General features: G+C 40.4%; 3 protein-coding genes across 16 annotated transcripts in view; 1 reads left to right on the forward strand and 2 right to left on the reverse strand.

Moving 5' to 3' along the window:
- LOC135217291 (atlastin-like) overlaps positions 1 to 25,450 on the forward strand; it is a 473,758-nt gene that overhangs the window by 333,656 nt on the left and 114,652 nt on the right. The window lies entirely within an intron of this gene.
- LOC135212930 (protein O-linked-mannose beta-1,2-N-acetylglucosaminyltransferase 1-like) lies at positions 328 to 2,691 on the reverse strand. Its single transcript, XM_064246674.1, has one exon. It carries the CDS (start codon positions 2,672 to 2,674, stop codon positions 983 to 985), a length of 1,692 nt encoding a protein of 563 aa, XP_064102744.1. The 5' UTR covers positions 2,675 to 2,691; the 3' UTR covers positions 328 to 982.
- On the reverse strand, positions 11,503 to 20,154 carry LOC135212937 (protein O-linked-mannose beta-1,2-N-acetylglucosaminyltransferase 1-like). Its single transcript, XM_064246685.1, has 3 exons — positions 19,869 to 20,154; positions 14,595 to 14,877; positions 11,503 to 14,221 (listed from the first exon to the last, which is right to left on the reverse strand). The coding sequence occupies exons 1-3, from the start codon at positions 19,976 to 19,978 to the stop codon at positions 12,599 to 12,601; spliced, it is 2,016 nt and encodes a 671-aa protein (XP_064102755.1). The 5' UTR covers positions 19,979 to 20,154; the 3' UTR covers positions 11,503 to 12,598.

The following is a 25,450-nucleotide window of genomic DNA, read 5'->3' on the forward strand; positions in this document are numbered from 1 at the left end:
GGCATGCGGTTGGTGCCCTAAATAGCTGGGGTTATATTATGTTGTCGTTCTCCGCGATTGAGCGGTGGCCTTGGTCTCTCTCTCTCTCTCTCTCTCTCTCTCTCTCTCTCTCTCTCTCTCTGCAAAGAATCAAATAAACTAAACACATGAAATAGATGTATGTGTTACATCTGGCGTGTCTTCGTGTATTTTTTTTTCTTTTTTTTACTTTTATTTAGAAAATATACATTTACAGTTTCTTACAACTTATAATATTGTATATATTTTACAATCTATTTACATAAATGAAAGTAGTAATTATCAAAAAAAACGAATGGACATATTGCGAACTAAAAGATATGTTACATTTATGGGCAAGTGCTTTGAACAACATAGATCTTGTTTTGGAAATTCTACTTTTTATAAACGAAATCATACTTAATTCATGCTAAGGGCATTATTTTATGAATATACCAAATTCCAGTTACATATTCACTTATTAAAATCATTGGTGTATTTTTATCTTTTTTTTCTAATATGCTTCAAAATCCAGTTTTCGTGTATTTGATGAAAGCCTCTTTGCGGGGAAACGACTGAATACTCATTCAATTTTCCAGCAACCTTGGTGTCTTGAGTTTTTCCATTGGAAGTCATTACGCAGGGGACTTCCCATCTTATTTTCAAGGATAGGTAGGTTTGAGTTTATATGGTGTTGATGTTATGGACTGTACCTCAGTTGCTGTCTCTTACCGTTTGCGCTTCTGCGCACTTGCAGTAATGAAGGTCACAACCTGCGGTCTGTTTTGTGCAGATACAAATTTGAAATTGATAGTACCCGTGGTCACTGATGACCTACTTCTACAGCGCTCAATAGGGAATTAATTTTAATTGTCAAAGCGACTCAACCTTTATTCTGTATTGAGATCTTTGTTGGCTGATATTGGTATTTGTTTTTAAATCGTAAACATTTGTAGGTTATGGCAGACCTCTATGTGTGTGTGTCTCAGTGCCCTCTTTGGAGTGACTCGTTGATGAGTTTGTGCATGAGGTCACCTGATGTCAGATTCAGATTGCCGACTGCTAGACGACTGCTGTGGGCGAGGGCCTCTTCCACAATTCTCCTGTCTTCGTTCCCTGCTGCTTCCAGGGTCCAAGGCTTGATGTGGGGATGACGAAGGTGAGCGTACGAAGAGTAGGGGACTCCCATGACGTGGAGCGTGACGTTGAAGGAGACCGTGAAGGTCGCCACCCCCTCATGGAGGCCGACGGGGGAGAGCCCCCAGCCCCCCAGACAGGTGGCTACCGGAAAATAGTCGGAGATGTCAGGCCTTCCGTCGGGGGTCTCGTTCATGTTCACGTAGAAGACGAAGGTGGCAGGGCGGGTGGGTGTAGGCAGGAAGGCCCTGCTGCAGGGGTTGCCTTCCAGAACTTTGGCGCGCTTTATACTCGCAGATAGATCTTGGCGCCACGCTGCCAGCCGAAGTCTCTTCGTGTTGGGGAGCTCGATGCCCCATCCTTTCTCTAAGGGACTAGACAGGAAATATTTTTCCGTTATGAATCCATCAGTGTTGATGCCGGTGCCGTAATGCCTCGATCTGCTGACTTCGGGAAAGATGCATTCTCTTCCCTTCGCCACGTGAACATAGAGCCAGAAGTCATAGTGGCTGCCCAGGTCGTCAGGCGCTTGCAGCCATATATTTAATGCCTCTTGAACAAATGCGATGGATATGGCGTAGCCCCAGGATACTTGGGCCTCTCCACGAAGGACCTTACTGCTGTTGTAGGCCAGCCCTTGAGGTCTGCCTAAACCATTGATGCAGTACAGGGAGGGCTCCTGCTGCAGGAGCCACATCGTTTGGCTCATGAAGGAAAAGAAATCTGGCGAGACTTCCACGTCTTCGTCGATAATGATCACATTCTGGGCTTTCGGGAAGCGACCGACTATGAGTTGAAAGACTTTTTTGTAATATCGAAAGAGTTTCGTGTTGCCATCCCCGTGAGTGGGCAGAATGGTGTATTTCATGCCAAGAAGGCCCAGTAATTCTCTGGTGGGTTTAGGCGCATCGCCCAGAGCCACCAAAATATTGTTGGGATGAACCCCTGCAGCCGATAGAATAGTACTTAAGGAGTGGTACAGATACTGGTGTCTTACGCCCGCTGTTACTATGACGGGAACATTCTGAAGGGCATCCTTCGAAGCATGCCTCAGGCCTGGTGGTGTTGGCAGGGGCAATGGGGATGGCTCGTATTCATTACAGAGGCCTCCCATCCCATCCTCTGTGTCGCAAAACTGCCAGCGTCTTTGCTCTGAGCCTCTGAGGGTCTTCTGGTGAAGGGGAGGGTCCTCACTCAGTGCCAGAGTCGTGTGAATGTTGACATCGGAGCTGCCTTCTATCACGGCCGCCTCCGAAATAGTGCGGCCTCCCATGACGAACACCCAGATCCAGTGGGTTGAAGGCGTCAAGTGTTGGGCGAACAGAGAGCCCAACTTGGCCAGGAAGTCAGCGGCTGCTTGACGAAGACCCGAGCAGCCAGCCATCGAGACGCTCATGACGACTAAGCGTCCGGGGGCTATTCGGCGCGTGTGCCACATCAGGTCCGCCCAACGGGCCCAGTACTCCCTCAGAGGAAACACCTGTAAAGGACGCCCATTACTATTTTGCCGATAAAATAAAAGAAATATTTTATTGGACATTTACATGTAAAAAAAATACCTCTCGTCAATTTGTGGTATGTTTATTATGTGCAGATTGGGCGAATAAATTGAGGGATATATACATATATATGTGTGTGTGTGTGTGTTTTATATGTTTATTATTATTGATTATATACAAACATTGATATGATTATACTCACTTCAACCCATCCGTTAATCACATATGACTACAGGTGGAAAAATAAGAGACTGGGTGTAGGTCCTGGCCAATTTCGATTAGATTTCCAAACCACTGGAAATAAAATCGAAGCCGGTCAGAACCTGCAACCCCGCCTCTGATCTTTCTCCTGTGCTAATGTGGCATTATATAGTAGTATATATACTAGCTGCCCAAGGCTGGCGCTGCCCGGAATAAGTGAATGGCTTCTCCTCCCTAACACTCCTTCTATCTCTCTCTCTCTCTCTCTCTCTCTGTCACCCCTTCCCAACCCCCACTCCTTTGGTGGCATTGATTTCTTAACCCCCCAAAGTATTCTTTTCCAGAATAAGTCATATGATACTGAAATTATGTATGATGAATTCGTCAAGTTTATGTGATTAATAAGTCCATGGACAGAACCAGTCCCGTTTCAGGGAAACCCTTCCCACCCTCACCCCCACCCCCTTTGGTGCTAGTCAAGACTGTTTAATTATGTAGACCTAGTTTGGTTAAAATTGCTCAATGCGTTCCACAGTTATGGTGGCATTGCTACGCTCACACGCATACTACCTCCATCCATCCATCCATATATATATATATATATATATATATATATATAATATATATATATATATATATACATATATATATATATATACATATATATACTATATATATATATATATATGTGTGTGTGTGTGTGTGTGTGGTGTGTGTGTCTGTATATATATATATATATATATATATATATATATATATAATATATATATATGTTATAGTGTGGCACAGTGTTGTTATTCCAAAAGGCAATAACTTATAAAGAAATTAAACAAAGAAGGTACAGATAATAAGAGAGAAAAAGGCACGAAACGCATAATGATTTTTCTTAGAGAAGGGATTTTGTTACCCAAAACATTAGGCTTTTAGCCCTCAGACATCTGGTTTCCATCTCCCCCAAAAAACCTCTGTCCGCTCCAGACTCGTCTATTAATGATTGTGAGCAGCAGCGCATCCTAACCCAGTTGCGGTATGAACACAAGCACAGTACACAGTGAGTGGGGGAGTCAAGTGAGTGAGTGAGTGAGTGAGTGAGTCAGTCAGTCAGTCAGTCAGCGTCTTGACTCGTCTCATTACAGGATGCGTTCGCTTATGACTGCCTGCTATATGGACCACTTTCCCGGAGGTCCGAACCATGATTTCCTCTTTACCTGTGACTTCATGAACGTTTCACTGGATTCTTCACTTGAGTTACTTAACTAGTTTAACGCTAAGGGATGCAGTTGCAGCCAAATGATACGAGGTTTCCTTCCTCTGCTTATTTGATCCGTATGGTTCTCCATAGCATTTGAGATGGAAGCGGCACCGCGAGAAAACATTTATGTTGGGTGGCGTTGTTTGCGCTTCGGATGATGGGGACGTTTGATCCTTTCGTAAAGACAAACAGTGTTTTATGGATGAAGGATATTCGTCAGCATTGGTAAACATTTAATACTTTGACAATAAAAACACGGGAGTTTTGACTGTGATCGTTTTGGAAAGAATTCATGGGTCGTGTAGAATTATCTCAAACGACAATGATGAGCCCCAGGAGATTGAACGAGAAGTTCGTGTATTGTAAGACTTGACAGAGTTTATGTGCACCCAAAATGCTCATTTCATTGAACTGGGCTTATCCAGGGGTCCTGCTACCTGCAGGAGAGAGAGAGAGAGAGAGAGAGAGAGAGAGAGAGAGAGAGAGAGAGAGAGAGAGAGAGAGAGCTGTTCATTACGATCATGATGGCGACTCAGGAAAGAGAGATCGGGAATGAATGCTAATTGACAACAGGCGTATTTCTTCTCTTTCTTCTTCTGTTTGCGCTCGCGCGCACGTGCTTGTGAGAGTGAGTGAGTGAATTTGCGGTCGTTCGACCTCTGTAAAGCCTGAGCACGATTGTTTTGTAATTCGACCGAGTAGAAGAGGAAGCGACAGACAGTCTCTTACCTTTCGCAGCAGGAGTCGTCCATTTCGGTGATTGATGACAGAGAGGGTGATGCCTTCTCCCTGGATGATGCCTTCTGAGGGAGAGGGCACGCCTGATAATTTCCACAGGTAGTTCGCCTGGGGCTGCGGCTGGCACCCGAGGCGACCGCTAGACTGCATTTGGCAGATTTGCTCCTGGAGGCTCCATCCGAGCGGTCCCGACCAGGCTTCCATTGTTAGAATTCTGGGAAGAAGAACATTAGGTTATGTATGTATATATATATCATATATATATATATATATATATATATATATATATATATATATATGATATCATGAGGTGAGGTCAGTGGAATGAGACTGGTGCATAGAAAATCTATAAATACACTCAAGTGACACAGAGATCGACTATAAAAACAGCAGCATTTGTACAGAAAGATAAATGACGCATCGTTGGAGGTACCAACCTACGTTATAGTAGATTCACATCAACAGTACATTTGATATCTAGGCCTGTCCCTTACGACGCTCCTGATTGGCTGTTGATAAGCCAACCACAGGGCTGGAAACTCAAAGTCTTTCTCGAGAGTGCACATTGGTAGGATCTATGTTCCATCTCTCCTGAGGGATACGTCTTTCAAAAGTATCCCTCAGCAGATGTGGAACATGCATCCTGTCTATGTGAACTCACGAGAGAGACAGAGTTTCCAGCTCTGCGATTGGCTTATCAACAGACAATCGGGAGCATCGTAAGGGACAGGCCTAGACATCGAATGCACTGTTGATGTGAATCTACTATAGTGTAGAGAAAGGATATTTTAAATAAGGAAGCCGACTGGAAGACAGACGGGTGAGGGAAAGCCTTTCAAGGAGCCGCTCACGACGGCAGGGAGGAGTTGTGGCCATTCAACAGTGCAACGTTTAATTAATAACGAGCGCTGCTCGGAAGAGGCCTTAGTCGTAATTTTAAAATGATCATATTCGATGTAACTGCCGCATGTTTGGCCTGGTCTCTGGTGTTGGAAAATTCGGGATTCTTCAGTTTATTCCCCCTTGAATGCCCCTCCCTCCCTCCCTCCCCCTCCCTCCCCCCTCCCTGCCGTCGTAAGCTGCTCCTTGAGAGACTTTCCCTCACCCGTCTGTCTTCCAGTTGGCTTCCTTATTTATCCCTTCTCTACACTATAGTAGATAGTGCATTTGGTGTCTATGGCTTACAATGTTTGTTCTTTTATTGGAGCCCTGAAACGTCGGCTTTAATCAAGATCTTCTAGGTACCGGTCTGATTACACACACACACACAAACATATATATATATATATATATATATATATATATATATATATATATATATATATATATATATATATATATATATATATATATATATATATATATATATATATATATATATATAATATATATAGAGAGAGAGAGAGAGAGAGAGAGAGAGAGAGAGAGAGAGAGAGAATATAATTAGCTGCCTGACATAAAGCCCAATGATTTTTGTGATATTTATTGCCATTTCATGGAACAGTTACTATACGTTAGAGGATTAGGACGAGCTGCCTTTTGGATTAAAATGTCTTCTCTGGGTCAAATAGTTGAGAGATGTCTGTGCTGATGCCAATTGGGCATTCAGTGTTGCCCTAGATAGTTCACGCTGTTATTAGTTGAAGCCTGAGAAGGGACTGTTCGTATTTTTGAGGATTGCAGCTGACACTCGACAAATGCGAATCATGGTATGAACCATCGACCATGGTATTTTCAAACTACTTTTGTTTGCTTTGATTTCCTGGTCAGTTTTATGTCTGAGGAACCTCGTCTCTGTTGAGTCAACGCCGTTCCCTTTCGATGCTCTTGTGGTGGTCATCAGTTATCTCTTTTGTCTCTTATCTCTTCACTGACAATGACCTCCAGTCCACCCCCAGCCAGATATATACTTCTCTCTTGGCCTAGCGCTAGCCGCCATTCTCTGTCCGGATCTGTATACGGATACAGTTCCTATCGATATCTCTATCCCTTCTTTATTCATCAAATATTTTTTACGCATTGTTCGTTTCAGTCTTCTTTTTATATATAAAAGGTTAACATGTACCGGTCACGTCTGATTTGTTATGGCGAAACCGCATTGTTCTTGTGCTTCGTCGGATTGAAAATGGCAATTTTGATAGTGCTTGAGCTCTTCCTCATCCCTTGTATTGGCGCTCTGTCCTCCACTTCTGTGACACTGTTTGGAATTCTTCCTTTTCTCTTTTTAGCTCTTGGATCATTTGCCCTCCTTTTTGCTTGTTTAATTGGTTTATGTGAACTTTTGTCACGATGAGTTTCACTTTTTTGTTTTAGAATCAAGATTTGGCCATCTTTCTTTTCTTCCACATTATTTTTGAGGGCGTTCCAGATTACTGTAGAAGAGGCGCGCACACACACACCCCCCCCCTCCCCCAACTTCCTTCCACCGACACGCAGACCTCCGACACTAGATTTGGTAACACATCTTGAACTGACTGACTGACTGACACCGTGGAAGTCAGTGGCGGAAGTAGTGGAGGTGGAGGAGGTGCAATGCACCAGGGCCCACTGGGATTGGGGGCCCGTCTGGCCCCATCATAATGTTATAGTAGATTGATTTGGTAATGTTTGTAAATATGCTTAGGTAGTAGAAATAATGAAAATGTAAATGATGATCATAGTAATAGTCTTTATTCTTATCTATACTTAAGTATATCATCATTATCATTATTACAACTATTATTAGTATTATTATTAGTAGTAGTAATATTAGTACTACTACGAATAATAATGATAATATTAATTATAGTTGTAATAATGATAAAGTTGGTACTATAGTATAGAAAAGAATAAAAGTTATGATAATAATAATACTAATAGTAATCATAAAATCTTAAAGATGGTGATAATGATCATGATGAATACGCGACTTTTAATATTTTGGTAAGTTTTTGCCTTTTTCACGCGCGCGCACAATATATATGTACATACATATAAATTTATATATACATAATCTATACACACACGTGTATATATGTGTGTGTGTATATATATATATATATATATATATATATATATATATATTATGTGTGTGTGTGTGTGTTTATACAATACAGTTGCATATATACAGGTATATATACACACCCATATATCATATAAATGTGTGTTTTGATTTTTTTATGAGTATTAGTTACTGGTAAATTAAGTAATGACAATTAATTTAGCTTTTCACGATAGAGGCCCACTGAAATAATTTGCACCAAGGCCCACAATGACCTACTTCTGCCACTGGTGGAAGTGAAAACTTCTTTCTTCCCAGAGATTCCCTTTCCCCTTTTATAGTCAGTTCTACAACACGATATTAGGTTGATCGTCCTGTCCACTTCTCTCTCTCTCGTAATTTAAATAGGAAAGAACTTACCTTTGTGGATAGTTGTGTTCATTTGGTGCAGCTTCATAGAAGCCTTTCCACTGTACTGTGAAAGAGATGATGTAGAGATTCAGGTGAATTGTTACTTTCATGATTTCTGGATCAGAGAAGGAAAATCACGCCACTCGGCCGGAGTCGTTGTTCTCTTGCCGAGCCTGATGAAGTCACTGGCTACAGATTCCTAAAGTGGCGGAATATCGGACGCCCTTCCCGATTGCTAAGCAGTGAGTGACGTTACTGCGATCGTCCTTTAGAATGTGGCGGTTTCGAATGTCCTGCCTTAACGAAGGATATGTGACCTTACCATCTCTGGACCATTGGATGATGTCGCTGGATGAGCAGGTTTTCGTTCGTTCTTTTTGTTTTCTTTTGAGAGGTAAGATGTGGGTTAGATGCTGCGAGTCCACGTGGCTGTCCAGGGTTTTTCATCCGACTTTCCTCCTCCCTTGGAAGAGCCCAGGGCTGGCTGGCTGGGTGGTCGGGTGGCGCTAGGGAGAGCCCAGCTCTGATTCTCCTCCATGTTAGACGCATAAAGCAAATATTTGTCCGACTATTGCATGCGAATATTGGAATGGTAGTGAGAAATTTGCTCCTACTAGTTCGTAGCTGTTTTGTTTTTGGTTATTGATTATTTTTTGTCTCGAAGGCTCTGTGAACAGGGGAATACGCCGTTTGAAAGCTGTACAGGAAAAGCTACTGTCTTTGGGTGGGATCACTTGAAATTATTATCCATTGGTTCACAATTATTGAGAATGGTTGCGTGCGAGGGTTTTCTTGGTACTAAGGAATTTATATCCCTGGAAGTGTTATGGTTGTCATGGTAGTTCTCTCTCTCTCTCTCTCTCTCTCTCTCTCTCTCTCTCTCTCTCTCTCTCTCTCTCTCTCTCTCTCTCTCTCTCATCTGTGTGTGTATGCGCGCGCGTGTGCTTAGCATGGGCCCAAGTATTCGACCGTAGAAGGACCTGTAATTTCTGTCAATTTTTGGAGTTAAATGTAGTCCGTTGAAAAATATAGTGTGGTCAATACCTACTACGTAACTGGGATTGGGAGACGGGTGTCTCGTAGGCGATATCTGTAAAGAAATTGCGACAGAAGGTTGTTGACAAGTTCAGTATTATGAATATAAATGGGTGCATGATAATCACTGAGTTCGGTTAATATAGGTTCAGTTTGACTGAGGGGGTAAAGAGGCCGTTAACATTGGTATAGTACTTTCTTTTTAAAGATTATAGACTGGTGTTTGGCAAATGTCAGAAACTTTATATATAATGAGAAGACCTCTCAAGTATAATGACCTTTGTATGATAAGGGCCTGTTCATCCCCCCCACCCCCCCACCCCTCAGTGGCTTCATTTTCATTTCTGTAGTTTATTTCACTCATTTTTGTTATTCTTAGTCTTTTCATTTATCGTTAATTTCTCATACATTCAGAGGAACTATTGCAGTGTTTTTTTATGCATACCCACATAGTCAGAATGCATAATGTCAGACTTTGAGATTACCGTCAGAGGGCGGATAAAAGCACCAAAATTGGAGCCCTCTTGACTCTTTTATATTCTTATGGTGTGAATGCTGAATTTCGCTATTTTTGATATTCATAATAAAATGAAACGATATTGATCTACCTGAATGAGCATAAGCATTGCGAAAGAGGTTGAGAAGTGTTTTGAATTGATTGATTGTTATGCAACTGAAAACATGAACCCAATTTTCCTTACCATGATCAACATTTAAGTATTGGAAATATGGAGGCAGCCTCTGGGAATGATGTCAGACCTCGGACAGGACATCAATAGAATGTTTGTGTTGAACAATGTTGTGCAGAGAGCGATCTCAGCACCAACGATGCAATGTAAATGTTTGTCCTATAAATATGTCTCATTTTCTAAATCAAATCAGGCCAATGTCCAGAAATAAGTTGACTCTATTCCCAGTGAACTTGGTCATCTGGCACCATGAGCAGGGTCTCTCAGGACAGAAAACCTTCCAGACTCAGGTTTCCAGCCTCTCTAATATCATAAAACGGATGGGTAATCCTTTGTTCCAAGATCTCATAACACTCGACAGTCAAAACTGTGCAGATGAATCAGTGGCGGCAGCTATGCACACACTGGAGGATACAGGCAAAAAGCAGTACAAGGAATCTGTGAAGAATGCACTTGATTCCCGTAGCCCCTCTATTCATGACCCAATCAAGAGAAATTCCCTAGCACTATTCAGGCAACCTCAGAGGAGGGTGACATCACACCAAGGGAATGTTTAGAAGATTATCATGTAAGATATGGGAGAAAAGGTGTGGCTCTCCTGCCCCAAGGCAGCCGGCTCACTCTGGACAAAAGAGGACTGAATGTCATTAAACACTGTCACATATTAACACTTGGGATGCAAGTGAGCAAAAGGGAACTTTGTCACCTATGGTTATAACATTCATTTCGTATTGATAACATTACAAGCATAATGTTTCGAATTGATGTATTGTCACATTTCTAACTTGCCAATTTTCTCTTGCAGGTAAGGGTTTGCAGTGGAGGTAGTCGGACTATTATCTGCAGCATGAGGTACAGTTATTTGAGATTTCCTATAGTAAATAGACTTTCCTCTCTCTCTCTCTCTCTCTCTCTCTCTCTCTCTCTCTCTCTCTCTCTCTCTCTCTCACACACACACACACACACACAATGAAGTGTGTTGAGGGTTTTAGATTCAGTTATTTTCATCAACTAGACCAGCCAGCTTTATAAATAGAGAAACTGAGGCTTTTGCCATAACTGATGTCTGTGCTTGCTAGAAACCTTGCAATTCTCTTATTTTCTTTTTGTTCTTGTCTGAATATTTGTAGTTCCCCAACTACGCAAATTTAATTTCCCCTTCCCCTTGCTGTAGAACGGGGCATTTGTATGTTTCTCCTTCTACTATTCCCCCCCCCCCATATATATATATATATATATATATATATATATATATATATATATCCCACTCTTCATTAAGGATGGACGGCTTTGGATAACATGGCACAGAAAGAATTTTGGAACCCGTTGTCACTAAGGGTGGGTCGTTTTGAAAGGGTCTTTCTGACCTATGGGAAACTTCCTTCCAGAAGGCAGTAAGTTTTAGTGACACGGAACAGTAAAGTCTTTTTAATGTCGATGGAAGGCTGAAGCCTCTTGTCTGTTATTTTAGAACCAGAGGAACAAGAAGTGCTTGATTTTGTGGCAATGAATAGCGTAAATGGTGATTCTACTGTAAGGAAGCAGAAGAAAAAATTACAGGTGATTATGTTGCAGGTGTATTGTTTGGCCGAGATCAGAGGTCAACTCGTGTTAGCTGCAGAAATTTCTCACTGCTCGATCATTTTATAAACATTTTGACAATCTTATTTGTTTCTCTGGTCATTACTTATCTTTTGTCTTGTTGAAAACCAATAAATCACGCATCATTTGCTACTCTCAGAAAAGTCCTCGTACAATTTGCTCAGAATTATTTATCATCATTCACAATACTTGTTCGATGTTTTCTGACCATCATGTGTCTTTTCCTTCTGCCACTCTTAGTTTTATATGTCACCTTTTCATCACTGAACATATGCAGTACCTGCATTAACTCAAGAGAGATAGGGAGAAAAAGCTTGATTAAGATGAGAAAGGTTTTGGCAAAGATTTCTGAACCAATCGACAACAGCAGATCGGTATTTTCGAGCAACAGACTAATGTCAAGGCAATTAAGGTTTTACGTGTGGTCGGGTGAGGAGGGGGCCGGTGATGAGCGGTTATTTTCTATTGTCCAAGTCCTTTATGTGTTCTCTGAGCAGGGTTGTTTTCCTTTATTCAGTTCCCTTTTGGTCTTGAAATCTGCCTTGGAAATTCGCTTAGGTTGAGATAAGGGTTACAGACACCCAGGAATCTTGCGCCCTCAACTCGCGTCTGTCAGTGCACTAGAATGAATGTTGTTAGATCTCGCCTGTGGAACATTTGTTGTTCTTGGTATAAGTGGTAGTGCCTCTGCAAAGTTTGAATAATCATTATTGACCCATCCCCACTATGATAGCTGATTGTTAGTCAATTTGTAACATTGAGCTAGTAATTATGAATTTTAGTCACATACACACGCTTGACGTTTTCATATTAATGGAATTAAGCCAACCATATCGATTCATTTCGATTTCACCTTATCTTTAGAGTAACATATACCCAGAATGACAAAAATTCTGATTTAGTGTTCATTGTCCATACAAGTTGGATTAAAACTTCAAATTGTATGAGTCATTAAACCCGCCACTTCTTACATGTTCTCAGAAGAAATGGTGGACCGTGCAGAATTACAAAGAATGAGTGGCAGATTATTTAGCTGATATTTGTGTTTCATTCTTGGTCATGCCCAAGTCAGTTGTTTCAGAAGCGTTTCTGATGTCATATTTCTGTTCTTAATTTCTTCAATGGAACCAGGAAATGCAAAGCCTGCTGTAAACATTTCGTATTCGCCTTCAGTGGGAGTGGCTCTCCAAGGGGTGATGCTGGGATGCCTGAGGTATGAGTAGGAGGAGTAGGGAACTCCAACGGCGTGGACTGTTGCATTGGGAGAAAGCATGAAGGTAGCCACTCCCTCGTGCAGACCATGGGGGGAAGTAGAGAAGGGCGTGAGATCCCAGGCTCCTAGACATTTCAGTAGCTTGTAATAGTTCCAGCAGTCAGGCCAACCATCAGAGGTCTTCGTCATATTCACATAGATGACATAAGTAGTAGGTGTCGCAGGCGTTGGGATGAAGGTTTCACTGCAAGGATTGCCTGTGAGGACTTTTGCTCCCTTAATGCTCTCGGTTAAGTCATGCTTCCATAAGGGTAGCGTAAGTCTACTGGTGTTAGTCAAAAGCACACCACTTTCCTCTACCAAAGGTATTGCTTGAAAAAACGATTCGGTTTGAAATGGTACAGTGTTGATGCCTATACCATAGTGTTTTGTTCTGCTTACATCTGGAAAGATGCAGTCTCTTCCATTGGCCACATGTTGGTAAAGCCAAAGGTCATAAAAATCCTGTACATCTTCTGCCACATTCAACCAGGACTTCAAAGCCTCCTTAACAAATGTAACGCTTAGAGCGTAACCCCAGGCAACCATGGATCTTCCACGAAGTACTTTGTGGATGTCATGTGAAATAGTCTTATGTTTTCCATGGCCATTGATGCAGTACACTGAAGGATCATGTTGCAAGAGCCATAAAGTCTGACTCATGAATGAAAAAAAATCAGGTGAGACTTCTACGTCTTCGTCCATCATAATGACATTTTGAGAGTCGTTATATGTCTTGGCAATAAAAGCGAAAACATCTCTGTAGTAGTGGAATAACTTCGTATTGCCTGTCCCATGAGTAGGTAATGTGATGTGATTGATGTTAAGAAGGTGGAGCACTTTGAGTGTCTGCCTGGAGGTATCCCCAAGAACAACCAGCAGGTTCTCAGGATGTACTCCAGGAGCTGCGAGAATTCTCATCAGGGTATAGCACAGGTAACGGAACCTTTTACCAGCCGTGATAATGACAGGCACACTTTCTAAAGGATCTACAGAGGTCAAACTCAGTTTTGGCTGTAAGGGCACTGGCAAAGGGGCAGGACTGGTTTCATCGCAAAGTTCTCCTAAACCATCCTCGTTGTCACAGAAGTGCCAGCGCTCTTTTTCAAGAGAATCTGCAATATTTGGATGGAACTGTTTTTGTTTGAGAACTAACTGGGTTTCTATGTAGGTATTGTCACTGCCTTCAATCACGGTTGTTTCAGAGAGTGTCTGGCCACCCTTGATGAAGACCCAGATCCAGTGGGCTGAGGGAGTCAGATGTTCAGCAAACAAAGATCCCATTCTTGCGAGGTGTTGAGCTGCCTGTCGGAGTCCTTTGCAGCCACTCCTGGACACCGACATGACAACTACTCGGCCTGGGGCAATGCGTTTCACGTTCCATTGAAGGTCGATCCAGTATGCCCAGTAGTTCGTCAGAGGGAATATCTGAAAAGTTGTTGACAGGATGAGAGATCAGATGTTACTCTGAATAGTGCCTCTATTTTTTTTTCTATGCAAGATTTATTTTTTTAATGCAATAATAGGTAGGATTTAAATCGGTCTTTTGTACCTAAAGTGTAACTAAGAGGGCAGACTGTGGTAGGTTACGTTTTGAGTGTTTTGGGATGTTTCATGAATTTCCGGAAAAAAGGAAAATACCTCTTGGGGGTAAGAATTAGATTATTAGTTTTTATGATGCAGTCATAACTTTTCTTCGAGAAAGTAGATTCCAATTGTTGACACCGCATTTCTCTTAGTGATCAGAAGACAGCAGTGTCATTCTCGAATGATTATTGGGACTGTGCCCATGGAAGAATACCTCTCTTAACAGAAGTCGGCCATTTCGCTCGTTGATCACCGAGAGTGTGATTCCCTCTGGGGCTGTGTCGTCCTCCTCTTCCTCCTCCTCGTCGTCGTCCTCGTCGTCGTCCTCGTTGTCGTCCTTGTCCTCGTCCTGGTCAGGTGTGGAGGAGGAGTCTTCCCATTTCGAGTGGAGTCCTTGGGTGCAGTCGTTGAAGGCGTCCTTACTCTGCGATGAGGCTTCGCATACTTGACTACTGAAGGCCCAGCCTCGCAGCCCTGACCATGATGCGATTTGCAGCCTGAAACAAGAACAGAGTAACAGGATTATTATCATGGTACATGCGCTGAGATCATCTTTGACATGGTTTAAGTTTTCTGAATTGAGACCCTCAAAATATAAGTGATGCGTGACCTATTGAACATATATATCAACTTTCGTTTGAATGGATACGAATAGTTGAAAATGGAAATCCTATATATATATATATATATATATATATATATATATATATATATATATATATATATGTATATATATATATATATATATATAGTGTATATAACAAACACAGGTGATGGAGATTTTGAGAAGTTTGGAGCGTTTTATAGGTATTATTGAATTATTTTTTCTGTTTCTCGTTAATATTCGTTAATAGACATGTAATGAAAAACATTAATTCTTGAACAATTGACTTTTTCGGTTTTTGTTGGTGTGCCGACCGCAAGGGCCAATGAACGCGGAACGTCTGTTATTGGGACTTTAGGATGTGTATATATATATATATATATATATATATATATTATATATATATATATATATATACATATACATATACAATACATACATACATACATACATACATACATACATACATACATACATACACACACACACACACACACACACACACAACATCCTAAAATCCTCAATAGTAGAAGTTTCGCTTTCATTGGCCCTTGCGGTCGGCACATCAACAAAAACCGAAAGTCAATTGTTCAAGAATTAATGTTTTTCATTACATGTCTAATAACGAATATTAACGAGAAACAGAAAAAATAATTTAATAATACCTACAAAACACTCCAAACTTCTCAAAATCTCCATCACCTGTGTTTGTTTTAGTTCGGTAGTTCTTGTTATTGCCGCATGAGCTAGTGTGAATGAAATCTCGGTCTTTGGGCTTTCTGTCCCACCAAACTATCAGCTGAAAGTTTCATTCATTCCTCTTTTCACTTAAATGAACGTGTTATCCCGACCCCTTTAGAGTCTATGGTAGGCATAAACTTGTCATTGTTAGTGCTGTGTACCCAGGCACCTGACCAATACAAAAATCCTTTTTTTTTTTTCATTCCTCTCAAAAGATGAATAACCGTGAAATTTAAACCCCCTTAGATAAGTCTCACGGCTAGTACTATCAGGCTGAAGCTCGGCAGAAGTTCATTTCTTTCAAAGGGGATGTCGGCCAGTAGTTTAAAAGCATTTATATTTATTCCTCTTTTCACTTGAATAAATCGAGCTAGCTCCCGGACGCATATTTCCCAAGTCTGGAAGAGTTTAGGGATGGGGAAATTTAGGACCAATCAAAGCGCGTGGAGCTGATCCATTACGTCACAAGCCACGCCGTTTAGCCTCTCTCTCTCTCTCTCTCTCTCTCTCTCTCTCTCTCTCTCTCTCTCTCTCTCTCTCTCGTCATATTTCATTCTCTACTGTATTGTTCCTCATGATTTCCACAAGTACTGCCCAGATTTTAAAACATTTTCTCTCATTTTTTAAGATCCGTCTTCAGTTACACATGAATTTTACGTCATTTTAGTGTCATTACTTATAAGTAATGTTTCATAGTAGGTTTTTAAAAAAGGATGATCGATATTCTACTCTGAACTGACGTTACCAGACCAACATTAACGAATAATATAGAGCCTGTTACTATATTCAAGTCTAAATTATTATAGTACTTCTACAGAATCTTTATGGTGAAATCTAAAAAGCCAAAAAACGCAATGATTTTGAAGCTCCGCCCCCTTTCTGGAGTTGCTAGGTGTGGCATTATTGAGCAATATGTGTCCGAAGACTTAAGAAAGCTGTAACTTCACTATTCTTGTCGACTGTACCTATGCATTAGAACTAGACAGCCATTGAATTATAAGAAGAGTATCAATCAGAAAGGTAGCGGGAAGCTGAAAGTAGTCGGGGAGGAAGATGCAAGGAAAAGAAAACAACAAAATCAGTCCATTAATGAGTGCAAGACTTCTTTCCTGTTTGAATAGCATATCCTGATTAACTTTCGTATAACGAGATATTCAGGTGGCTTAGTGAAATTACCGTTATGCGGCCGATAAAAGCATCAAATTTGGCATGTGACTTCCTTGAGGACTATCAAATCATTTTAGAGTAGGAGCCCTCCAGAATTTTTTAAGAGAGAGACAGGATCAAATTTCAAGATAGCTGATATTTATTGAGAAAAAGGCACTTTTCAGGTCATATGAATAATACAAACAATGTCTTTTCCTAAATTTGTAGCTTGGCTCAGTAGGACCTTAATTTGGACATTACTATAGTAGCAAGGCATATATTTTGCACAATGTAGAGTGACTGACCTGCGAGGTGGGGCCAAGGAGATGCTGCCCCTCCCTCTCCCAATTTTCTTTTACCCTCTGCAAACTTGAATATAGTATTAACCTCCAAATCAGGCAAATTGAACCAAATTAAACAAATTGTGCTTAAACAACTATACATACCAGACAAAAGATTGTGAAAAGGTTGGAAGGATCAGTAGAGTTACTATGTAGAACATTTGCACTTGCAGAGAGGAGAGGGGAGCAAACCAGGTTCGCTTTGCTACATTTGCAGCACAAGCAGTCTCCTTTACACGAGCATTTAATTAGATCTGTACATGCCCTGCAAATCTGTGGAATTGTCGTCCAAACTGGTACCCATGACCCTGATACCTTTGTCCAAGTAAAGTCCAGCGGTGAAGGAACCGCTTGCTGATCTTGAGTGCTGCTGGTCCAGATTCCTGCCTGGTAAACTGCTCGTTGGACATGCTGCAGAAGTGCATCTTTGGTCAGTGGCAATTTTTCCATAATGCAATTCCTTTGGCAGAAAAGTTCCCTTCTTGTCTCATTGACTGAGGTCAATTGACTAGTTTTGTCCCAAAGGACAACAGTCAGTCTCTCCAGCTTTTGAGAAATGGTCATCATCGAGAGTCAGGATTTGAGAGGGATTATGGGCTAGATACACAAATGTATTTGTGACTTCTTCATAAGCCTTCCAAGCTTGCCAAACAGACTTCTTGCCCTTTCCACTGAAGGCAGAGGTTGTGTCACAACCTGAAACTGCGTGGAAAACAGGTAATGCTCATGATTGTGGGATTCACAGTATTCTTGCCCATTCTGAAAACAACCCAGATGTCAGCCAATGGTTGTATAGTAATCAGATCATGCAATTTACCAACAAGAATGATTACTACATGTCAACAGTGCGTCATGAATCGTCTTTCCTCTTTGTTGAAGAGCATGGAGCACATGAACCAGAGCTCAGGTGTCTGCCTCCTCATGATTATAGTTTTGCATGGTGATGCCAGCACCAACAGTCACCACAGCCTTCCCTGATGTGATATATAGTTTTAGTTGGTTGCCAATTGAAGTCTTCAACCTTGGAAGTCAAAAAGGAAAACAGCTCCTCCTTGTTAAGTGGGTCACGTAGGAAATCCACCCACTTGCCTGGCAACTTGATCTTACCTGACACTTTCTGCACTCACTTGTGCCTCTCTTTTTCCAGGTTGACTCCTTCAAACTGTCTGGAATGTATGTGTTCCAAACAACATCAACCTTATTGCCTCTTGGAGCTGTTTTTCTATGTGAGGAATGAATACCTAGTCTGCATACTCATGGAAGGTACTCACACCAGAAACGGGAAGGCAGTGTACAATGGCGGCACCAAGAATTTTGTAATCATAGGTTGAAGGTTGCTCTGACTGGCCAGGCTGCTCAGACATTTTAACAGGTCAGACTTTGTGTTGGTCAAGCAAAGTTTGCCGAAGTCTGAAAGAGAAGGAGGGAAGGACTGTATTTCATGTGTAAAGAACTCTGCCAAATCACTATCTCTGTTCTACATAGATATATACAGCTGGCCAGAGAGTGCCACATTGTTCTAAAGCACTTTGATCTTCTTCCCTTGGTGTGATGTCACCCTCCGCTGAGGTTGCCTGAATAGTGCTAGGGAATTTCTCTTGATTGGGTCATGAATAGAGGGGCTACGGGAATCAAGTGCATTCTTCACAGATTCCTTGTACTGCTTTTTGCCTGTATCCTCCAGTGTGTGCATAGCTGCCGCCACTGATTCATCTGCACAGTTTTGACTGTCGAGTGTTATGAGATCTTGGAACAAAGGATTACCCATCCGTTTTATGATATTAGAGAGGCTGGAAACCTGAGTCTGGAAGGTTTTCTGTCCTGAGAGACCCTGCTCATGGTGCCAGATGACCAAGTTCACTGGGAATAGAGTCAACTTATTTCTGGACATTGGCCTGATTTGATTTAGAAAATGAGACATATTTATAGGACAAACATTTACATTGCATCGTTGGTGCTGAGATCGCTCTCTGCACAACATTGTTCAACACAAACATTCTATTGATGTCCTGTCCGAGGTCTGACATCATTCCCAGAGGCTGCCTCCATATTTCCAATACTTAAATGTTGATCATGGTAAGGAAAATTGGGTTCATGTTTTCAGTTGCATAACAATCAATCAATTCAAAACACTTCTCAACCTCTTTCGCAATGCTTATGCTCATTCAGGTAGATCAATATCGTTTCATTTTATTATGAATATCAAAAATAGCGAAATTCAGCATTCACACCATAAGAATATAAAAGAGTCAAGAGGCTCCAACACTAATATCAGTTAGTAGTTGTTGAGGGATCATCTCTCCAATTTTGGTGCTTTTATCCGCCCTCTAACGGTAATCTCAAGATGTGACATCAAGCAACCTGACTAAGATTAGAAGAATACAATGGAAGCCAGGAGGCAAAGGTTGTTGAGCCAAACCATGACAGGGGCTTTGTTTGGTCAAAAGAAATACAGCTTTTATTTTGCTGTCGTTCCTTCGGCAGTTTTCTGGATGAATAAAAAGCTCTTTGTAAAGTCAACCTCATTCTCCATAATCCAGTAACGTATTGGCGTTCACCATAGCCAAGGCCTTCATTGTTTGCTGAAATTTTTTATTTGATATCTTCGATGGAATTTCTGTGTGAAATGTGACGTTTGGTACCTCAATATGCTTACCTTTTGCGGTTCCTATGACCCGTGAGCGCAGCGAATGAATAACTGATACTGCAGAGTGACGTAGGCACCAGGATGCCGATGAAGACAAAGCGAAGTCTTGCAATGAGCATCGCTCTCCCTGTCTGTTACCTCGTCTTCTGAAAAGGCTTCGGCTGAACCTGAAGCTCCTGCTCTTTCGCTCCAAATCGGGGAATTGTTAGTCGCCGGCTGCAGAAGTTGGTCTTTTGGTGCACGAGGTCATCATAGAGACTGTGGGTGACTTCATATTGCCCCTTCCTCCGCCTTGAAATTGCAGTCGTGTGCTAACACAAGGAAAATGAAGATCCTCTTCCTCCTGGGATGGATTATTATTAATCCTTTGGTGTTTTCCTCCTCCTCCTCCTCTCTCTCTCTCTCTCTCTCTCTCTCTCTCTCTCTCTCTCTCTCTCTCTCGTATATAGATTAGCGTATTGGTTTGCTCTTCGTTGTGTTCCGTTTCTTCAGAAAGACATGCTCACGTGCAAAATTAATAGACTAACACTTCTTTATACGAACTTTGGGTCAGTATATATATATATATATATAATAATATATATATATATATATGTGTGTGTATGTATGTATGTATGTATGTATATGCATAAAAAATTACAGTAGATGTACGTGACGTCATTAAATCATGAAATAAGCGAAAATCACAGGAAAATGATAGGCAGAAATCCAAGCGCTGTCGTCTATACTGTAGAGTAAGAAAGAAATTGTAATTTGAATTTTCTTGATGGAACTGTCCATAGAAATGAACGAAATTTCACCTTTTCAGTCTTTCGAAAATCAACTAACATTTCCTCTTTTGTTCATTACTACTCTAATCATCCATCAAAATGTTAAATTCCCTGTTTCTCCAGGGATGTTCCTAAGGGCTTTGCGTGTCTGTAGCCTGCAGTTTATTGACGCTGAGATTAAAACTTTTTATGATATTGTCTTGAAACTTAAATACCCAAGGACTTTTGTAGATGTGGCATGGAAAAGAGCTAGAAAAAAATTTTATTTAACTAATGATAAGCTTGAATTTAGTAAGCATAACATTCTGAAATTACCCTATGATGAAAGGTTTTGAGAAATTCTTAGAATTTTAAAGCTTTTTAACATAAATGTTGTTTTCAGTAATATAAATGTTGAGAGTTTAGTAAAAAAAAAAAATTCTGAAGATGTTCCTGGCTGCACATATGAAATTCCTTGTTGAAAGTGTGATAAAGTCTATTACGGACAAACCAGAATTTCCCTTTCCCAACGAATCCAACAGCACCAATATTTTGTGAGAACTGGACAAATATGGAATGCATTATTCGTACATATGAGAGATTTAGATCATCCTATTAACTGGAGTTACTCAAGAGCCTTAATCCCATGTAATGAGACAGTTAAAAGGAATATCATTGAATCTTGTTTTATCAAGATGGAATGTTCTAAATTCAAGTCTTGTTTTATTAAAACTCGGTGCCTTCAGAATGAAAAAAGTTGCAGATAAATATAAGCAACATAATTAATATAATCAGTTTTTACATGTTTTGGACTATATGGATACGTTGTAGTTTCTGTTAGGATTAAATCTATGTTTAAGTTTGTGATCTTATGATATCCGCTAATCCTTGATTATCTTGATTTTGACCCTTTTGACGATTAACAGTCCGGTATTCTTGATCCTTTTGTTTTCCTGGTAACTTTCTTTCCAACTGTATTTCATTCGTTCCTTGACGATGTCTTAGTAAAGACGAAAGCGCTTGGATTTCTGCCTATCATTTTCCTGTGGTATTCGCTTATATATATATATATATATATATATATATATATATATATATATATATATATATATATATATCTCACAGTAAAATTATCGACTTCTCTGCACTGATGCATTCTTGTATTCACGATTGGAGAAGACGGTTACACCAGAAGTGATTAGTACTGAAACCCGTTACTACTCGCATACACGATACAAACATCCCTGGCGATCAGATGCGATATAATGTGAAGGTACAGTAACAGGATGCAAAGATTGAATAATTGTCATTACCAGCTTGTAGTTGGTTTCTGTCTCGATGACTCGTGGGTCCTTAACAATTCCGTTGCCCACGAGTAGATGAGAGATCAGGGTTTTCATTAACAGTGGATAAGGAAGTTGGATGCTTGAAGGGTGACTGAAGTGTTTGTTCATAGTCACCCGAAAGACGCGTAAGCGCCTATGTGGCGTGGTCGTTATGGTGTTGGCGTACCACCTCGGTCGGTAGCCGCGAGTTCGATTCTCGGCCATTCCATTGAGGTGTGAGAGATGTGTATTTCTGGTGATAGAAGTTCACTCTCGACGTGGTTTGGAAGTCCCGTAGTTAAGCCGTTGGTCCCGTTGCTGGATAACCACTGGTTCCATGCAACGTAAAAACACCATACAAACAAACAAACAAACCTGAAAGACTCGTCGTAAGCAAGTGTTTCCTTTGGATGCTTTTGCTGCTGTGAATGCAACCCATTGAGGCGTTTCCTTGATGCTTGCTGCTTTGCTCCCGTGATGCTTGCTGGTAAATTCGCCTCCTGATACCAATGCAGTTTTTGCTCATCCGTAAAAATGGAGAAGCGTAAAGCAAGAAAAGCCGAGATATTTTCTAAACCTCACTTGAACGTTGACTTTTTCCGAAGTATTAGGTTGCAAAGAACAGTGCTGTAGTGACACTTGATTATCACCTTTTCCCATTTTATTTTATTTATTTATTTATTTATTTGTCTGTTTTTGAAAAATATATACTTAAAAAAAACCTCTGTGTGTTTAAAAAAAACCACTGCTAGAAAATCAAAGTACAAGTAGGATTTGGCTTCGAATGGTCCTCTGTTGGTGCCAAAGCTGTGTTGTCTTGGTTGGTCACATTTTCGTTTGACCTTTTACCATTTTTGCCATGGCCTTGCAAAGCCAGACTAGTGTTCTAATTCATGCTTATCATCCTGTTGGTATACATTGATAGTTAATGTTTCCTTTAAGATGATGAAGCAGTTCCAGCTTGGCTTTCCTTCGGACTTGACATCAGATATTGGAAGTTCTTGTCAAAAATGGTTGGGGTGATCAGCACCCGTCTTTGTTATGTTTTGCCTAATTTTATGGAGTATCTTTGCTGTTTGTGTCTCTTCGGAGCCATTTGTGATTAAAATCAAAAAATTTTTTTTTTTTTCCCAAAGTGTTTCCACTCTAGATTTCCACATTCTTCAGTTTGTCTGTCCTTGAGAGGAGTTGCCCTCAAACAGGGGTAATTATCAATATTTTGATCTATTTGTATATTTCTTGATTTACCATTTGACTTAAATCGGCTAATTCTGAATTTTTAGCTGACCATTTCATGTCATCAGTTATAGCCGTTTTCTCTTATTTTAAAGCTTTTCTTTAATGATGATTTACAAAAGTTCTTGTGCTCCTTTATGAGAGCTGATGTTCAGTTCAAGTAGCATTATTAACTTATTACTGTTCGTCCTTGTCGTTATATTGTTGGGCAGAAATATCTACCATAAAGAAATCAGGGAAATCAAAAATAGGTCATTATATTGAGAAAGAAATTGCCAATGTTCATCCAACATAGGATCTCGGGCAACATGAGTTAATGCCATAGAGGGCATGGCAGAAATATGACTTTTGCTCAACTCGGATAGGTTCCCTTCATGTCACTGACCCTTTGATCAGTGTCACTTCTTGTCATTTCCAATCTATGAGCAGTGTCACCCCATGTCATTTCCAGTCTTAGAGTAGTGTCACTCCATGTCATTCACACCCCTGGATCTGTATCTCTCCATGTCATTTGAGGCAGAGATTAGCAAAGTGTGGATGGATAGCGACAGTGATGTTGAGCATGACTAAATATGTTTTTATATCAGTTGCAAAACTTAGAGGTTGACTAAACTGAACAAAACTCCACATTATCCAGTTTGTTAGTTTAAGCACTGGTAAAAATGAGTCATCCCAGTGTTCTGCTCTGAGATCAGATATTGCCCTTCCACCAAGGTTATCTTGATTGAGTATGACTGAATGTACATTACATTAATTTGCTCCATTTTTCAGCCTTGTATGTTGTATGAGTGTTCAGAATGATGTTAACCACTATCCCAAGGGGTTTACTATAGGATTTCACTGTTTATCATGAAACTGCATCCTAAAAAAGATACATTTGGATTGTTTCTAGTATACAGTATTGTTTATTTTGGGCGTTTTAATTTAGATATGACATTACTACTTCCCCACAATAGAGAAAAATGGATGAAGACTTGAAAAGGCATATCCACATAGTGCAAAGAGTTGGAAAATATATAGGGATTGGGTATCTTAAATTTTTTAACATTTTGTAAGTAAGCCTAATAAACCATACATCATTGAATGCAGAATCACATGCACCTTTTAAGCTAGATTTCATGTTGAAGAAATGTCAGTCAATCAGAGATTTATGGAAGTGTATCAAGACCATAGCTATTGATTTCAGTGGCCATCTGTGAAGATGGTGATCTGAAAGTCATTTGGCAAAGTGGTCCAGAAGGAAATAAACTGGTTTAGAACTAACTCTTCAGATATCAGTAAGCTGAAAATCATAACAGGACGTACTCACTGATTTGTAATGGAACTTCAGTATAGCTCATGGATTAATATTTATAACGTTTCAGTGATCATCTGTGGCATGTTGCCAACAGAATAGGGCAGTTCCATAGTTATTCTTGGAAATGGCCCAAGCAGGCTAATCTGCAGACCTGTTTAGTACATAGTTGCTTGTTCAGTCCTTCAAATAGTGATTAATGCCTCATTAACGGGGTTTTTGCAGACTTGAAATTGCAACATTATTTTGGAACCTCTAAACAACAGATAAGTATTAAATTCAATACCCTATGTATGTACATTGTCGTAGTTGCAGTGGCTTTGCACTTGACAGATGATTAGTTACAGTTATTTTTTCAGTATTCAAAAGGTGTTTGGCAGTACTATGAGAAACCAGTAGTACTCAAAAATGAAAACAGGACTTATTAATAATGCATATATTGTCTTGGCAATTAGTTACATTACAAAACAGATACCTACTGGTGTGTTTGTAGTCATGTCGGTATGGAGATGCCCAATGAACTCAATTGAACAATGATTGGTGTTGGCATGTGTTCTCTCACTAAGGTCTCAGTTATTTGTTGTGTAAACAGAAGCTGCTATTTTCTGTTTAGATATCAGACAGAAACAAACTGATGGTGTTGAAATAAAAATGGGGATATGATGGTACCTTGCAACTAATCAAGAACAATTATAGATGTCATATTTGATACACATGAACTGGAGAGCTTCTGTAGCACATAGACCTCTACAGGTATGTGACATTACCTCTCTTTCTTGCCATGAGGTTTTGGCTGGAGTCGGATGGATTCTTGGAGCCTAATGGTACACTGATCCAATTATTCTAGAGTTATGCTTTGGACAATTGGACAAAGTTATGACCACTAAAAAGTGACTTATCATTTTGTAATAGCCCTAGGAAGAATGGTGAGCTGAATTCCTCACACATTTGCTTGAAAGCTAGCTAGTCTTCCCTCTAATTAAGAGG

This window comes from Macrobrachium nipponense, chromosome 19 (assembly GCF_015104395.2).
Source record: "Macrobrachium nipponense isolate FS-2020 chromosome 19, ASM1510439v2, whole genome shotgun sequence".
Lineage (NCBI taxonomy): Eukaryota > Metazoa > Arthropoda > Malacostraca > Decapoda > Palaemonidae > Macrobrachium > Macrobrachium nipponense.

What these genes read in the sequence shown, in the direction of transcription:
- LOC135212930 (XM_064246674.1), bottom strand. Translation starts at nt 2,674, where the DNA reads ATGTCCAATAAAATATTTCTTTTATTTTATCGGCAAAATAGTAATGGG.
- LOC135212937 (XM_064246685.1), bottom strand. Translation starts at nt 19,978, where the DNA reads ATGCTCATTGCAAGACTTCGCTTTGTCTTCATCGGCATCCTGGTGCCT. An exon ending in GGTCATAGGAACCGCAAAAG is followed by an intron (nt 14,878 to 19,868) that starts GTAAGCATATTG and finishes TTCTTGTTTCAG; the next exon opens with GCTGCAAATCGCATCATGGT. An exon ending in GCCGACTTCTGTTAAGAGAG is followed by an intron (nt 14,222 to 14,594) that starts GTATTCTTCCAT and finishes ACAACTTTTCAG; the next exon opens with ATATTCCCTCTGACGAACTA.